The sequence below is a fragment of the Asparagus officinalis genome, chromosome 8, assembly GCF_001876935.1.
Source record: "Asparagus officinalis chromosome 8, Aspof.V1, whole genome shotgun sequence".
NCBI lineage: Eukaryota > Viridiplantae > Streptophyta > Magnoliopsida > Asparagales > Asparagaceae > Asparagus > Asparagus officinalis.
This window is the reverse complement of record NC_033801.1, coordinates 72858475-72876325: the sequence shown is the minus strand read 5'-3', so window position 1 is coordinate 72876325 and position 17851 is coordinate 72858475. Positions and strand designations below refer to the sequence as shown.

Sequence of the window (17851 nt, the reverse complement as noted above, 5' to 3'; positions counted from 1 at the left end):
TCTAATATCTTTCTCAATCTTACCGAGCCAAGCTTCCTGCTCCGCAACTCTATTAATAGCTGGATGTGGCGATGGTGAGACCTTCGGCATTACCTCTTCAATAGGTATGGTTGGTACAACTGGTGGTGGAACTTCAGAGAGTAAAATCTTACTTGTTACTCACTCCTCGAGTGTTGCTAGTCTCTGCTTCTGTAATCGGTGTTACCAAGTCGATTAGATACTATGGAGCCTGCTGCAGCTCGGGCTCTACTTGCCTAACACTCCGGGTACAAGCTTTACCTCGACCACGTCCTCGTTCCAATGTTTAAAATACAAAAAGGAGAGCTTATTTGATACAGTAAGTGAGATCCCAATCATAAATAACATAATATATACCAATAGGAAAAATCGTATCACTTATCATTCATGCATTTACTTTTCAATCAAAGTAAGTTAGTTGTCACAAAAAAAATTGTAAATTTTTGAATATACATATATAACGTCCTCACTCATTTTAAGAATTCCTATCAAACTCTATACATGATTCCTAGGAAAATCTATCCTAGCTCCACGACTCGACACAAGAATGATCCTAGGATGCTGGAACTAGAGCTCTGATACCAACTGTGACGCCCCTGGGTTCACACAAGGCTGCAGTCCAAGGTAAAACCAGAGATGCCAAACCTATCATGCACCCACACTGTGCATAAACACGTTTCACCAATCACAGTAATATCTTCTAGTGGAACCAAATAGAAGTGCAGGTACAAAACATGCAAAATAAAGGGAATAAATATAATAGACATGATATAGAAGGGATATCTTATAAATAAAAAGAATCATGTCTCAACTATAATATATCTGATATTTGAATAATGAAAATGTCTCAACATGAATCAACTAAAACTCGTACTAAGGCATACTGCCTTTACAATATGAATATAAAACTCTAATGTCTGAATAAAACTCTAAACTACAGTGAAGTCTCTACAAGTAAAAATACGCGATGATGACTATGCCAGAACTCCATCACCCTACGGCTCCTTGAAACTTCGAACTACCTGAAAAGTAATTTAAAAGAAAAAGAACAACAACAAGAGCGTCAGAGCGCTACAGCAAGATTACCTCCATCCACCCCTAGGGGAAGGGCTACTAGATGGAGTGAAGGCTCTATCTATTAAGTATAGTCTACCTAGATTCATTTTCTCCGTATCTAAGTGGGATTAACATTTAGAAACCTGTAACACGAGATGTAGTACGTCGAGCAAAATAATTCAAATAAGGAAACCCTCATGTATATACCATAAGTCTCAAATTGTAGATATCTAAACATTAATACCGAACTAAGAAAAGACAATCTAATAAAACCAACAATTAGAAATCCATAACACGAGACTGGTACGTTGAGCGAAATAATCCAAACAAGGAAACCCTCAACAATTAGAAATCCATAACACGAGACTGGTACGTTGAGCGAAATAATCCAAACAAGGAAACCCTCATATATATATATACCATATGTCTCAAGTTGTGAATCTCTAATCATTGACTCCAACTAAGAAATAAAGAAGGCAGTAAAAGAAATAAGACATCAACACATCGTATTTATAATATCTTATCACTGGGGAGATAGAATAAAATATCAACACATAATTTTGTATACTTTCAAAAGCAATGTATCTTGGTCATATAGCTCAGTTGTAGGTCATATTCATAATCTACATCTGCCACACTTAGGTTATCAAGTAATTGTCTCAGTATAACGGACTACCCTGTAGGTATCCTGAACTGTGTACACAGCTCATTAGTCTCATCACGATTTCAGTGTGTAGCATGAGTGCGGGATGGACTACCAAATAGGTAACCTAAAAATATGGCTCACGAGCCTCATCGCACCCTAGTACGGGATGGACGGCTAGATCAAGCCTCCTAAAATCCGACTCAATGGCCTGTACATGTGGAATATCGACGCACTACCTCATGTAGTACTGAACTGAGCTCATCAACGATATCCACCTCATATAAATCTTTGTATCTCTGGTATGTCGACGCACTATCCCATATAGTACTGAGCTATGCTCATCAATGACAGTTACCTTATGTATAAACCGTGTATATCTGGTATGTTGACGCACTATCCCATAAAGTACTGAGCTGTGCTCATCAACGACATCCAACATGTATATGAATGATATCTAATTCAAATATGATCAAATCAAAATTTATCATAATTTCCTTAGGATTCTCAAATGTGTAACACAATATATTCATGACTATACGTGTAATATTAAGCAGCTCAAAACTCTGCGAACACATCTCAAAACGGCGCAACACAACTCCACAAAACGAGCATGAAATAGACGGGACTTCTGTTCGCAAAATAAGCATATATTTCTCTAGAAACACTATTTTTTACAAATAGTTTTCTGTTTTGAAAACTAGATTCACACATCTTTCAAATGGCATAAGGTTGGTTTAGTTTGGAGTTTATTTGTTATCTCAAATCTCCAGTTAAACATTATACATGTGCATCAGTTTTTCTGCAGGACATGTTGTTAGTAAACATAACATATCTTTCTCTATACATATACTTTTTAAGAATGGTTTTCTGTTTTATAAACTAGATACGTATATCTTTCATTTGGATCTAGTTTGGTTAAATTTAGAATTTGTTTGCTAGCTTAAAATATTAGTTAAAGATTATACAAGTGTTGAAGTTTTCTGCAGAAAATATATATTTAGTACATCACTTAAATTTCTCATATATAAATGAAATTATGAATAACTCTAATGATCATGATCATGATATTATCATAAATAGTAAGAAAAGATTACTAATCTAGCATTGATTTAAGATTTACTATAAAAATCTAACTTTTAACACCCCAGGTTAAAATTAAAGCATAAAAACACATATTTGACATCATATTAATCATCTACACTAGTTATTTAACCATGGAGATGGGTTTGGATGAATATAATCTTTTCTCAAATATTGTTCTAAGTCTCTGAGATAAACATCAAGCAATCCACGAGCATAAATAACCCGTTTTCCCTTGTCACACGTCGTAGATCTCGCCCTCGTATCGGTATTGTGCTCCACAAAGCTCTCAAAATTTATAAAAAAATCTAGGATTTTTTAGGGGAGAGGGTGGCTGCTAGGGTTCATAGATATAATAAAAGAGAAATTTTTTTATGAAAAACACAGGTATTTATAGAGGCAAACCCGAAACAAACCTGTTTGACCCGAACCAGGAAACCTAGTCTGACTAGGAAAACAACCATCGGTATTTTAATCATAAATTTCACGTTCGACCTCGGAATGAGGTGATATAAGATTTTTTGGAAAGCTCTTGAAGAGGCCTACACTTTGGTCTTTTAAGTTTTTCCATATTACAAATTCTTCAGTATGTAAAATGCATATACTTTTAACTAGTTATTTTTCCCAGATTCCGGCCCGTGCATGTGTGCATGATATTACTTCTATATTCACATATATACATTGAATTGATCTCAAATCAATTCCTAGCATACTAAAATATTAATAAATATTATTTTTTTATAATACAACAAATTTATTATTTATTACAAAATATTTAACTTTTTGGGGTTTTACATGACGGAAACACAACAGAGAGCAAAATGAAGATTCTAGGCACTTTTTTCAGTCGACTGACTTCATCAGTCAACTGATAACAGGTTATCAGCCTAACTTGGTTTTGAGAGTGAGTTTTAATGCTCTGTAAAAAATAGTAAATAAATTCTAAAAAATGTAAATCTTTGGGAATAGTTTATAAATATTTTGACAAACTTGTTTGAAAAAGAATTTTGTAAAAAAGTCCTCGTATTTATGAAAATCATCATTTTAACAAAAGTATCAAAATATGAGTTTTAAAAGTGTGCAAGTGTGTGTGATATCCCAAATAGCTTCAAATGAAATCTACAACTACTTGCCTACATTTAAATACTAGAGAGAAAATAAAATAGCAAATATCTCTTATATAGAAATACATTTCTTGAGTCTTGATATTGTTTTAGTGTTGATGAAGCTTCTCATTGCGTTAAGTGTTCTTGATAAACATTGCTTCATCACTTTGCCTCCACCTCCTTTAGATATTGACGTTGTAGCTCATATTCCATCCAATCCTCCATAAAATGNAGTATGAGTTTGAGAAAAACATTCTATGATCAATATTATCCTATATTTTAAATCTTTTATTTAAATCTTAATCTATCCTAACCATAATTATATCTATTCTAATCCCATGTAAGCTACCTAGAGCTAAACAATTTAAAAAATATTAATAAAATACATGAAACATCTTCATGGTATTAGTTTGTTAAGGTAAAGAATAAATATGCTATAATATATGAAGTATTATTAAACAAACCCATAAATTTTAAAAAAATTATTCAACAAAATATCCTCAAAGGACGTTTCAAAACTTAAAATAATAAACATGAAATCTAAAAATTAATAGCAGCCTTTGAAGAATTTAAAATTTATAATTAACACCCTTAATATTTTTTAAATTATAGAAACATCCTCAAAATCTCAAATAATAAAAAATCACCCTAAAATTCTAAAATTTTCAAACAGCAAAGGATGAGTTCAAGGGATTATCATTAGGTACCTAAAAATTTAAAATTTGTAAAAAATAATCTTAAAGTTATAAAAATTACAAAAAATTTTCTTTAAAAGTTAAATATTATAAAAAACCTAAAATTTCAAAACTTATAACCAGTACATATCAAATCTGGAAATTATCAGCAGATGCAAAAAAATTAAATTAAAAAAATAATTTAGAGTTCAATAATTACAAAAAATACCCTTAAAATTTTAAAGTTGTAAGAGATATCTTAACATTCAAAAACTTACCATCAACAATAAAACATAAAAATTACAAGCACCCAACTTAAAATTTAAAATACTTAAAAAACACTCTAAAAGTTTTAAAATTTGTAAAACACGCCCTCAAAAAATATAAAGTCACAAAAAATGACTAAAATTTCAAAACTTATCAAAGAAAAGAGTATCTAAATTTAATTTCTAATTTAAGATTTACTATCCCTTTTTAAGTAGTCTAATTTTATCAAAAAAGATAAAAGTGGAGAAGGATTAATGCCAACATAATAAAAAATAAAACAGAAGGAATGCAATACAATGTTTTCTATTTATTTTATGGAATAGTTTTTTATTAAATTAGAAATTTTTAGAAGGGATTTCAAGAAGGTTTTTTTTAGTATTTTATGCTTATGTAAATTCTTTTATCATATAAAAGTGTACTAGGCTTAGTATTAATGTTTTTGATTTTTTAAAAATCTATCAATGATTAGGAATAAAATTCATCTTATTTTTTGTGTCATTTTAGCCTTCTTTTAACCACTCGTCTTCTCTTATTAGCTTTAATTATTCATCTTCCTTTTATAACACTATTTTTTTCAAGTATTTTTTACTTTTACAACACTGTATTTTCTCATGTCAAACTTGGTTTCATATCGGTCCAGATAACATGATAACTCAAATTGACTTTGGATTACTTAATCATGGTTTCCTATAAATTCAATTATCAACATGAACCTCTAAATTGGGTGTAGCTCATTTAAACGAATGTCAAAGAAAATATAATCATAATTCTATGGTTTAGAAACATAAGTGAGCAAAGCTATTAGAGTGGAACTAAAGAATAAATCTTAGTAAGAAAATAAACCAAAAATACTTAATCATGGTATTTGACCACGTGCATTGCACATGCATAAAATTTAGTATATATGGGTATGTGTGTGTATAATTAACTTAGTTAAATTAATTAGTACATAATTAGTGTTTGGAAAGAGAGAAAAAGGAAAGAAACATAGTAGTTGAGCTCAAGACCGACAATGATGTTGAAGGAGGTGTTTGCCGGCAATGACAAGACGGGGAGAATGTGTCCCTCCTCCAACCAACCCCCCTGGTTTTCCTAATTCTTTTGAAATGGGGACGGAAGGTCTTTTAACCCTTCACTGTTTAAAAATTGCGAAAAGGCCAATTTGGTCTTTATACTAGGACTATATTCTCAAATTGATTCCCCCACTTTATTTTCTCTCAACTTAGTGCTTATACCCCTTCTTAGATGCAAACTTAGTCTTTTTTAACATTTCTTAGAATTTAAGTGTAACTATCGGTTTATGATGATATTATTCTCAATGATATGACAATAGGTTCAAGTATTTTATTTAAACTTTAGGCTGCATTTATCATTGCGAACAATATCTGATTAAAAATAGTTTACAGGGATCACATGTGCAATTTTATCATTTTTATCAACTAAGTGTAATCTCAATGGAAAGTTAAAAAAAAGACTAAGTTTACATTTAAGAAGGGGTATAGGGACAAAGTTAAGGGAAAAAATAACATGAAAGTGGCAATTTGAATATGAAGCCCTAGTGCAATGATCAAATTGGCCTTTTAGCTTTTAAAAATTTGATAGCATGAAAATGAGGATATATTAAACTAATATAAGGGAATATATGTGCGAATTAACAAAGAGCCAAGATTTGGAATATGATAAATTTGGAGGGTATGCAGACTCCTGCTATATTAATTAGAATTCACAGACGACATTTCTGTGGTATTAAATTCTTCTTAAAATGGTCCTTTTGCTTGAATGGAATTTATCTGTAAGCTTCCATCTAGGAGTGGCTGCTTCCATCTAGGAGTGGCCAGGGCCGGTCCTGAGAATTCGGAGGCCCTAGGCAAAAACTTGAACAAAAATCCTAAAGGGGTCCTCCTATATTCAAGATTTTTTTTAAAAATAAAGTGTTGCACCCAAGTAACTTTAGGGTTGCCTACATACCAAGAGATGTTATAACTAACCTCAAGGATCAAACACAATGTAGTTCTCCTTAGCTACCCACCCTGGCCAAAGGCCTACAAATCACACCCTAACACTCTCATTCCCAAAACAAGATCAATGAACCAATAGAAGTATCACTTTATGAAGCCTCTTCTTGCATTTTTAGATGCAAAATCATTAATTAAACTTGTATAATCAAGTTTCTCCACTACATTTTTCTCAATTGACAGTAAAGCTAAGTCGTTCAATCTTTCTTGTGACATAGTTGATCGAAGATAAGATTTGATCAACTTTAACTTTGAAAAGCTTCTTTCTGCAGAGGCAACAGTAACAGGTATGGTCAACAATATTCTGTAAGCAATCCAAGCATTCGGAAAAGTACCATCCAATTTCTTCAAATAATTCAGCACGTCAATTGCTTTTTTTGTTTCTTTTGGTAAGTATTCTCTCAAAAGTTTCAACTCTAAAAATAAATCTTCGCCATCAATATCAAAATGACTGTCATGCTTTAAAGATTCTTCAAGTTTCGCACAATAAGCCTTCAAACTAGCATCATCAACAATGCTGAATTTCTTCAAATCAAATAAAAACCCAAAGACTTCTTCATAATGCCGAAATTGTTCAAACCTACTCTTAAGAGAAGAAATAGCTTGATCCACTATATATAGAAAGTATTTAACTCTAAATGATTCTTCAGGAGATAATATTGTCTCTTCGGTAGCACTTTCATCAAATTGTCTCTTCCTGCGAATGATACGCTTTTCACGAAATACAGCTTCAATTTCCATTTCAGATGCAACCTTTTTAGCTTCAGTAATGGCCTCCTTAAATCCATTTTCTCTGTACTTTTCAAAAAATAATATAAGCCCATTCAATTGATCTATAGCAATATCAATTTGCATGTCTTCCTTTTGCAAAAATTTGCTAACAGAATTAACAGCAAATAATAAATTGTGCCAAACAATCATACCCAATAAGAACTCAAAATTCTCCATTTCATTTGTTGCTAAGGACTCAGCTTCACTCTTTATTTTTGGATCTCCATCGATACTTGCCAAGTGAATTAAAGCATCTCTTATTTCTGTAGCTTGAAATCTTACTGCTCTTACACTTTCAACATGACTTTCCCACCGTGTTTGTGACAATGGCTTAAGTGTGAGACCAGAAACATGTTCTTTGAAAATATCCCACCGCTTAGTAGAAGATGAAAACAAAGTATATAAACGTTGTATCACTCCAAAAAAAGATATAGCTTTCGGACAAGAGTTTGCCATATCGCAAAGTTTAATCTCTCCCGCTAACATTCCTATCAGTTCATTTTGAATTTTATGACTGAGATAATGCTTATGAGATTCACCACTTTGATAACGTCGAATATGCTCTTTCATTACCGGATCAAATTCGGCAATCATTTCAATTAAACTTAAAAAATTTCCATTGTTCTCTTGATAAATCTTCTCATTATCCCCACGAAATGCTAAACCATTTTTAGCAAGTGTTTTTACAACAGCAACTATTCTTAATAATACTTGTCTCCAATGTTCTCTCTCTTTGTTTAATATTTCTTGCACACTTTTATCAATTGTTTCAATACTACGCAATCTCATTTCCAATTCAATCCAACTTCTCATGCAACTTATGTGCTCACTACTCCCTTCATGACTTTGAAGTCTATGACTAAGATTCTTCCAATTTTTAAATCCTTCATTAACCAAAGAACCCATTTGATTCTTGTTTCCATCTTTTCTAAATAATTTGCAACAAAAGCAAAATACCACATTCAAAGAAGTTGAATATATTAGCCATCTCCTATCATGTTTCTCTCCATTTAACCATTGTCGAGTGTAATGAGTGGAAGAGAAATGTCTGCCTTCAATATCTTTAGGAAAATCAATAACAACTCTTTTGGGTCCTCTTTCTACTAAAAGATCTCTCAATTTTTGATCAATATTACCCCAATTTGCTGGATCGTCAACATTCATGTTTTCATTGACACTCTCAATCCTAAGTTGAGTAGGTTCCTCAATGTTTCTATCATCTTCTGCAGGTTCTTCAATATTCATATTGTGTTCAGTAGGTTCTTCAATATTCATATCATTTTTCTGTTCTTCATTTTGATTTTCTTCATTATTATGTTCTTCGTTATCATGCTCTGTATGTCTACTACTAAAAAACTTATCTAGCGCTCCTGCTTGAGACTTTTCCAATTTTTCCAATTTTTGTTTCTTTTTTCTTTTTTCATATCCAGAACTATACTTTCTAGGAAGCATGATGAACGCTGAAAAAATATGATCAATCAACAATGCAAATTTCAGATCAACAAAAAATTATATACAAATACTAAAATACATAAGATCAACAAAAATTATAATTTATGAAGTTATAAAATTACCTTGAAATTTGAATAGCTTCACTTCAAACAAATTTCAGATCAACACGCTTGAATCCTAAAAGATGCACTTTTATCTCTTGTTCCTATTCAATAGACAAAAACAAAGTTTGGACTTAAGATTTTTTTTGGGACACGAATACGATGCAATCATTTGATCATATTGGGTCATGAAACAAGCTCTGAAATAAATCATATAATTGAATGGTAACATGCATCAACTAGTTTTTGGCCATGGTAACAAGCTCTGAAATAAATCAAATTTGATGTTAATATATCAAAACTGGACATAGGATTATAGGAATCTCCATTTAGGTTAATTAACTTACTTTTATCCGTCTTTAAAAGTCTATGAAGCTATTGCTAAAGGACAAAAAAAAAGTTGTAGGATGCTGCAGTAGGACATTAGTCAATTATAGCCTACAAAGCTACTTAGCTAGTAGCTACACAATTACATAGTTTACTGTTTACACTTTACATTAGTCAATTACAGCCGAACATGCCAGGTTTAAGCGAAAAAGCATCTCGCACCTTAATTCGGCGGAGGAGGCGTCAGGCGTAGACGGCAAACAGACTCGGCGAGGTCGCGTTTTCCGGTGGGAGGGGCGGAGGGAGTCGCCGGAGGCGGCGCCGTGGAGTTCGACACTTCGACGAATCGACGGTGGAGCCGTGGAGGAGCGGACGGAGTCGGGAATAACTGAAGAAGATGAGAGGTCAGAGAGAGACCTAGGTTTTGTCACTTTTGTGTATTTATAGGAATTGGAATTATGCTATTAGAACCCTCTAACAATTTTGCACAAAAATCCTCTTACTTTTTCATATCTATAAAAGGTATAGAAGTATTATATTGGGGCCCCTATTTTTTGAGGCCCTAGGCGAAGGCCTCTCCCGCCTACCCCTAGGGCCGGCTCTGGGAGTGGCTCAACGGTATAGTAGGTTTTAAGAAAGATTTAGGGTTTTTCTTTATATATATATATATATATGTGTGTATCATACTTCCTTTAAAAGCACGAGTTTAAGAAAAGCTTTCCATGGTCAATATTACTCTTCACTACTTTAACTATTTCATTTGAATTTTATTTTATCCTAATATTAATTATATCTTATACTAATTCAACATGAACTACCTATAGCACAACAATTTAAAAAATAAGATTAATAAAATACATGAAATACTATTTTAAATATTTCATTAAAATCTTAATCTATCTTAATATTAATCATATCCTATACTAATTCTACCTGAACTACTTATGGCTCATAAATTTAAAAAAAATAAGATTAAGAAATCAGGCGTAGCTAATATATTATAATACATGAAGTATTATAAAAAAACCAAAATATTTTAAAAACTATACAAAATGGCCTCAAAAGTTCAGAATTACATGAAACACCCTGACTTTTCAAAAGTTAAAACAACAAATATGAAAGCTAAAATTTAAGAACAAGCCTCAAAAAATTTAAAATTTATAATTAATACCCTCAATAATTTAAACATTATAAGAATAACCTTAGAAGTTCAAATTACAAAAAAAATATCCTAAAATCCTAAAATTTTAAAACTTGCAAACAACATAAAAGGGATTACTATCAAGCACTTAAAAATTTAATATTTATAAAAAATAACCTTAAAGTTAGAAGGATCATAAAAACTCCCACTAAAGTTAAAATACAAAAAATCTTAAAATTTCAAAACTTATAACCTAAAATTTCAAAACTTACAACCATCACACATCAAATTTGGAAATTATCAGCAGACCGCTAGAAATTTAAATTTTTCAAAAATAATTCAAAGTTTCAATAATTATGAAAAATACCCTTAAAATTTTAAAGTTGTAAGAAATATCTTAACATTTAACAATTTGTTTGCGTCGAAATTTATTTTATTTGTAGAATCCATTACAATTGTTTATCGATTATAATGAATTTAAAAGAGTTAGTATTTTTATAAGACTTCTCGCTTACACAAATAAAACATGAATTACAACTCTCTTCAAACACACGTAGAAGACATTTATCACCCCCTGCTTGTGTGAGATCTTTGCCCGTGCCGGGGACGTGTTAGTCAGTGGACTGCCGCGGATCAGATCCGGTTAACAGAACAAAAATTCAATGCTCTTGCTTCACAAAGGAAATAATCAGAAAAGTAAATAATCTCAACCAAGCGAGATTACTACTCTTCTCGAGATCAAAACCAAGTTTGATCTCAAGGAATGATGAAACATGCTTCAGATCCTTTATATAGCTCCCTCTTTTTGCTAGAATTCACCAAGATCTTCTAACCCTCCTCTAAAATTCATGGATTGCACTCTCCAAACTGACAACACCTCGCCCTTTTTGATAGAATTTTAGATTCCCTGCGTATAGAACCCTAGGCTTGAATTTATAGGCTTTCGGATATAGCATTTTAGGATAGAAATTGATGATTTGACCTTATCCTCAATTAATAATAGCCTAACCATGTTTAGGGATGATATCTAAGTAGTTGAGAGGCTCTGGAATGAATAAATCCCGAGAAAACATCGAAATACACATTTTCGGGAACCAGGGTGCGAGTCGACTAAATGTGACCCTGTAAAACCCTAAAAATTTGAATATTTTATAATAAATAATAATAAATGCATTATATTGTGATAAATGATATTTATTAATTTTTTGTAATGCTATGAATTTATTTGAGATCAATTCAATGTATATATGTGAATATAGAAGTGATATCATGCACACGTGCACTAGCCTGAATCTGGGAAAAACGACCAGTTAAAAATATATGTATTTTACACACTAAAGAAGTTGGAATCTAGAAATACCTAAAAGATCAAAGTTGTAGGTATCTTCAAGAGATTTCCAACAAATCTTATATCACCTTATTCTGAGGTCAGACGTAAAAGTTATGGCCAAAATACCGAAGGTCATTTTCCTAGTCAGACTAGATTTCCTGGTTCGGATCAAATATGTTTGTTTCGGGTTTGGTTCTATATATACCTATATTTTTCAAGAAAATTCCTCTCTTTTATCATATCTATGAACCCTAGCAGTCACCCTCTCTCTTAAAAACCCTAGATCTTTTTCTTATGAATTTTGAGAGCTTTGTGAAGCAGAACACCGACACAAGGGCGAGATCATCGACGTGTGTTAAGGGAGAACGGGTTGTTTGTACTTGTGGATTGCTTGCTGTTTATTTCAGAGGCTTGCACATAAGATTAAGAAAAGATTATTTCCATCCAATCCCATCCCCTTAGTTAAACAATGAATTTAACAATTTTTAATTGTTGATTATATATTAGATCTTAACGTGAGTTGTTAAAAACATGATTTTTGATGTTAAATCTTAATCTCTTGCTAGTTTCATCTTAAATCCTTGATGTTTACAATCGTTTCATGATCATGATTATTAGGGTTATTCATAATTTCGTTTATATAAGAAATTTAAGAGATGTACTAAATATATATTTTCTGCAGAAAACTGTAGCACTTGTATAATCTTTAACTGAGATTTTGAGATAGTAAATAAACTCAAACTTTAACCAAACCAGTTCCAAATGAAATCTGTATGTATCTAGTTTCAAAACAAGAAAATAATTCTTAAAAAGAGTTTGTATAGAGAAAGATATGTTCTTTTTACTAATAACATATCCTGCAGAAAAATTGTTGCACATGTATAGTGTTTAACTAGAGATTTGAGATAACAAATAAACTCCAAACCGAACCAAACTTATTCCAATTGAAAGATGTGCGAATCTAGTTTTTAACATAGAAAACCATTTCTATAAATAGTTTTCCTAGAGACAAATATGCTTATTTTACTAATAGAAGTCTCGTCTATTTTCCTGCTCATTTTGTGGAGCTGTGTTGCGCCGTTTTGAGATGCGCTCGTGGAGTTTTGAGCCGCTTGATGTTACACGTATAGTCATAAATATATTGTGTTACGCATTTGAGAATCCCAAGGGGATTATAATAAGTTTTGATTTGATCATATTTGAATTAGATATCGTTCATACACATGTTGGATGTCGTTGAGGAGCACAACTCAGTACTATATGAGATAGTACGTCGACATACCAGATATACACAGTTTATACATGAGGTGGATATCATTGATGAGCTCAGTTCAGTACTACATGAGGTAGTACATTGATATTCCATATGTACAGACCGTTGAGTCGGATTTTAGGAGGCTTGATCTAGTCGTCTGTCCCGCACTAGGGTGCGATGAGGCTCGTGAGCCATATTTCTAGGATACTTATTTGATAGTCCGTCCCGCACTCATGTTATATACTAAGATCATGATGAGACTAATGAGCCATGTATATAGTTCAGGATACCTACAGGGTAGTCCGTTACACTAAGATAATTACTTGATAGCCTAAGTGTGGCAGATGTCGGTTATGAATACGACCTATCACTGAACTATATGACCGAGATGCATTACTTTTGAAAGTATACAAAATTATATGTTTGTATTTTATTTTATCTCCCCAGTGATAGTGAAAGATATTATAAATATAATGTGTTGATGTCTTATTTCTTTTACTGCTTTCTTTACTTCTTAGTTGGGATTAATGATTAGAGATTCACAACTTAAGTCATATGGTATATATATGAGGGTTTTCTTGTTTGGATTATTTCACTGGACGTACTATGTCTCGTGTTGTAGGTTTCTAAATGTTAATCCTACTTAGATATGGGAAAAATAAATCTAGGTAGACTATGCTTAATAGATAGGGCCTTCACTCCATCTAGCAGCCCTTCCCCTGGGGGAGGATGGAGGTAATCTTGCTGTAGGGCTCTGACGCTCTTGTTGTTGTTCTTTTTTCTTTTAAATTACTTTTTAGGTAGTTTAGAGTTTCGGAGAGCTGCTGAGTGACGGAGTTCTGGCATAATCGCCATCGCGTATTTTTACTTGTAGAGACTCCACTGTAGTTTTGAGTTTTATCCAGACATTAGAGTTTTATTTTCATATTATAAAGACAGTGTGCCTTAGTATAATTTTTAGTTGATTCATATTGAGACATTTTATTATTCAGATATCAGATGTATTATAGTTGAGACATGATTCTTTTTTATTTATAAGATATCTCTTCTATATCATGTCTATTACATTTATTCCCTTTATTTTGCATGTTTGTACCTGCACTTCTATTTGGTTCCACTAGAGGATATTGCTGTGATTAGTGAAATGTGTTTATGCAGAGTGTGGGTACATGACAGGTTTGACATCTCTGGCTTTACCTTGAACTGCAGTCTTGTGTGAACCCAGTGGCATCACAGTTGGTATCAGAGCTCTAGTTCCAGCATCCTAGGATCATTCCTGTGTCGAGTCATAGAGTTAGGATAGAGTTTCCTAGGAATCATGTATAAAGTCCGCTAGGAATTCTTAGAATGAGTGAGGACGTTATATACGTATATTCAAAAATTTACAATTTTTTTTGTGACAACTACCTTACTTTGATTGAAAAGTAATTGCATGAATGATAAGTGATACGATTTTTCCTATTGGTATATGTTATGTTATTTATGATTGGGATCTCAATTACTGTGTCAAATAAGCTCTCCTCTTGGTATTATAAACATTGGAACGAGGACATGGTCGAGGTAAAGCTTGTACCCAAAGAGCTGGGCAAGTAGAGCCCGAGCTGTAGCAGGCTCCACATTATCTGATCGACTTGGTAACACCGATTGTAGAAGCAGAGACTAGCAATACTCGAGGAGTAAGTAGCAAGCTAGATTTCACTTTTTGAAGTTCCACCACCAGTTGTACTAGCCGTACCTATTGAAGAGGTAATACCGACGGTTTCACCATCACTACATCTAGCTGTTAATAGAGTCGTAGAGTAGGAAGCTTGGCTCGGTAAGATTGAGGAAGATATTAGAAGTTGGGAGCACAGAAATTTTAGGGCACATCAGATTCAGTTATAACCTATAAATGGAGGAAATATGTGAGAAATACTTTTAGATTTACTTAACGTCGACTCAATATATAGGCGAAGATTAGTTATATTTAGCTTAAAGGACGATGCCGGAGGATAGCACCTATTTCAGTTATATCGGAGCAGCGAATGTTAATTTCATAAAAGGATTTTATCTACTATTTGAAAAGCAGCTAGACCTTACACGATTGGAGTAAGAGTACTAAGAGTTAATTTTGGAAGCAGGATTGTCCGGAGAATTAGGCAAGGATAATAAATCTTTTGCAAGATTGGGAGGAACCCAACAATGGGGTAAGGATTTTCATCACCACCAGCAGATTAGTGGTCAGGGTCAGCAGTTGCAGAGCCACGGTTACAGCCAGTAGCAGAAGATTGAGGCACCACCTGTCATTCCGAGTATAGAAGGACCAGCAAGCTAGATTCGCGCTATCCAGGAACTTCTTGAGGGATAGATAGTCCCATAAATTCTACCGCTAGTAGCACAACAGTCACCAGCCACCGACAGAGTTTATGCAATTGTACCGCATGATCATAGTGCGAGCAGAGCTTTCTTAGTGATTATTCCTTTCCAGATCGGATCTTGTTCGATTCAGGAGCTTCTCATTCTTTATCTCTCATACATTCATGGATATGTTTTGCCTAGTTGCACATCCTTTAGTTGTACCATTATCCGTTTCTACTCCTTTAGGGGAGGTGTCCCTATTAGGGAGTGTCCATAGGAGATGTATCATTAGTCTAGATGAGTTCGAGTTTATCATAGATCTAATCATTTTACAGATATCGGTGTTCAACATCATTCTCGGTATGGATTGGCTATCATCCTACCATGTTTTATGTTAGTATGGACTGTTTTGCTAAATCAGTCAGCTTGTGAGTATCCAATAGGTCTGAGTTGATAGTAACGACCTTATAGGGCAACCAGTTTGTGGAGTTATTTCGGGCGTACATCAAGGAGGTGATGCTGTGGGATCTTGGTGCTGATTTGAGCGAGACGTGAGTGGTCTCAGAGTACCAGGATGTCTTTCAGGACATATCGGGTTTACCTCTAGTGAGAGAGGTCGAGTTTTTGCATTGAGTTGCAGCTAGGTACGATACTAATATCCCGAGCACTCTATCATATGGTACCTACTGAGATGAGGGAGCTACAGACCCAGTTAGATGAGTTATTATCTCAGAGTTTTATTCGCCAGGGTTATTCTTCGTGGGGAGCGCCGGTCCTTTTTGTGAAGAAAAAGGACGATAGTATGCGCCTATGTATAAATTTTTGTGAGTTGAACAAGATCACTATCCAGAACAAGTATCCATTATTGAGGATTGACGACTTGTTCGATCAGCTACAGGGAGCGCATCATTTCTCTAAGATTGATATTCATTCTAGCTATCATCAGTTGTGGGTTCGGGAGATGGATATTTCCAAGACCACCTTTCTGACTCGATATGGGTCTTTCGAGTTCCTCGTCATGCCATTTGGGCTGACCAATGCATCCGATGTATTCATGGATTTGATGAACCAGGTTTTCCGTCCATACTTGGACTAGTTCGTGATCATTTTTTATTGACGACATCCTTATATATTCGAGATCAGAGGTAGAGCATAAGCAGCATCTTCGTTTGGCATTGCAGACATTACGGGATCATCAGTTGTATGCCAAGTTCAGTAAGTGTGAGTTTTGGCTTTCTAAAGTTAGATTTTTGGGCCATGTTATTAGCCAAGAGGGTATTGTAGTAGACCCAACTAAGGTAGAGGCCATACTAGAGTAGGAACCGCCAAAGACGGTTACAGAGATTCATAGTTTCCTGGGATTAGCAGGCTATTATAGAAAGTTCATTCAGGACTTCACGAAGATTGTGATGCCGCTTACATGTCTTACGAAGAAGGGTGTACAGTTTATTTGGGGCACGGAGTGCCAGGAGGCCTTTGAGACTTTAAAGACTAAGTTGACTATAACGCCAGTATTGGTTATTCTGAGCAGTGATAAGACCTTTGTCGTCTACACAAATGCACCATTGTCGGGTCTAGGGGTATTTTGATACAGACCCCGAGAGTAATAGAATATATTTCGCGATAGTTAAGGACGCATGAGCAGGACTATCCCACACACGAATTGGAACTAGCAGCAGTGGTCTTCACACTAAAGACGCGGAGACACTATTTATACGGAGTACAGTTCGAGCTATTTACGGACCATCAGAGTTTGAAATATCTTTTTCTCAGAAGGAACTAAATCAAAGACATCGACGATGGGTTGAGTTTATTAAGGGTTATGAATATGCAATTTAGTATCGTCTGAGGAAGACAGATGTTGTAGCAGACGCGTTGAACGGAAAGCATCATCATAGGATTGCAGCTTTGAGCTGCTTGTTGTATTGGGATCTTCACAACCTTAAACAATTCGACTTTAGGCCAGAGATTGGTGGAAACAATATACTTTTAGGGGCTATATCAATGTAGCCATCTTGGAGTGATAGAGCGATCAGAGCTCAGCTAGAGGACTCTTGGATTCAAACCCGAAAAGGGGAGATTTTCAAAGAACCAAAATCTAATTGGACCGTTGGAGTAGATGGAGGCCTTCGAATGAAGGATCGATTAGTTATGCCAACTAGTGCAGAGCTAAAGAAGGAGTTGCTTGATGAGGCACATCGTTCTAGTTACATAGTGCATCCACGCACAATAAAAATGTACAAGGACCTAAAGAGACACTTTTGGTGGAGCGTCG

General features: G+C 34.0%; 2 protein-coding genes across 2 annotated transcripts; both read right to left on the bottom strand.

Annotated features, from left to right (window-relative positions):
- Positions 7035-8060, bottom strand: LOC109821363. The gene is made up of 2 exons (XM_020387554.1): positions 7420-8060; positions 7035-7141 (listed from the first exon to the last, which is right to left on the bottom strand). The coding sequence occupies exons 1-2, from the start codon at positions 7808-7810 to the stop codon at positions 7035-7037; spliced, it is 498 nt and encodes a 165-aa protein (XP_020243143.1). The 5' UTR covers positions 7811-8060.
- LOC109821362 (zinc finger MYM-type protein 5-like) lies at positions 8113-9085 on the bottom strand. Its single transcript, XM_020387552.1, has 2 exons — positions 8207-9085; positions 8113-8121 (listed from the first exon to the last, which is right to left on the bottom strand). The coding sequence occupies exons 1-2, from the start codon at positions 9083-9085 to the stop codon at positions 8113-8115; spliced, it is 888 nt and encodes a 295-aa protein (XP_020243141.1).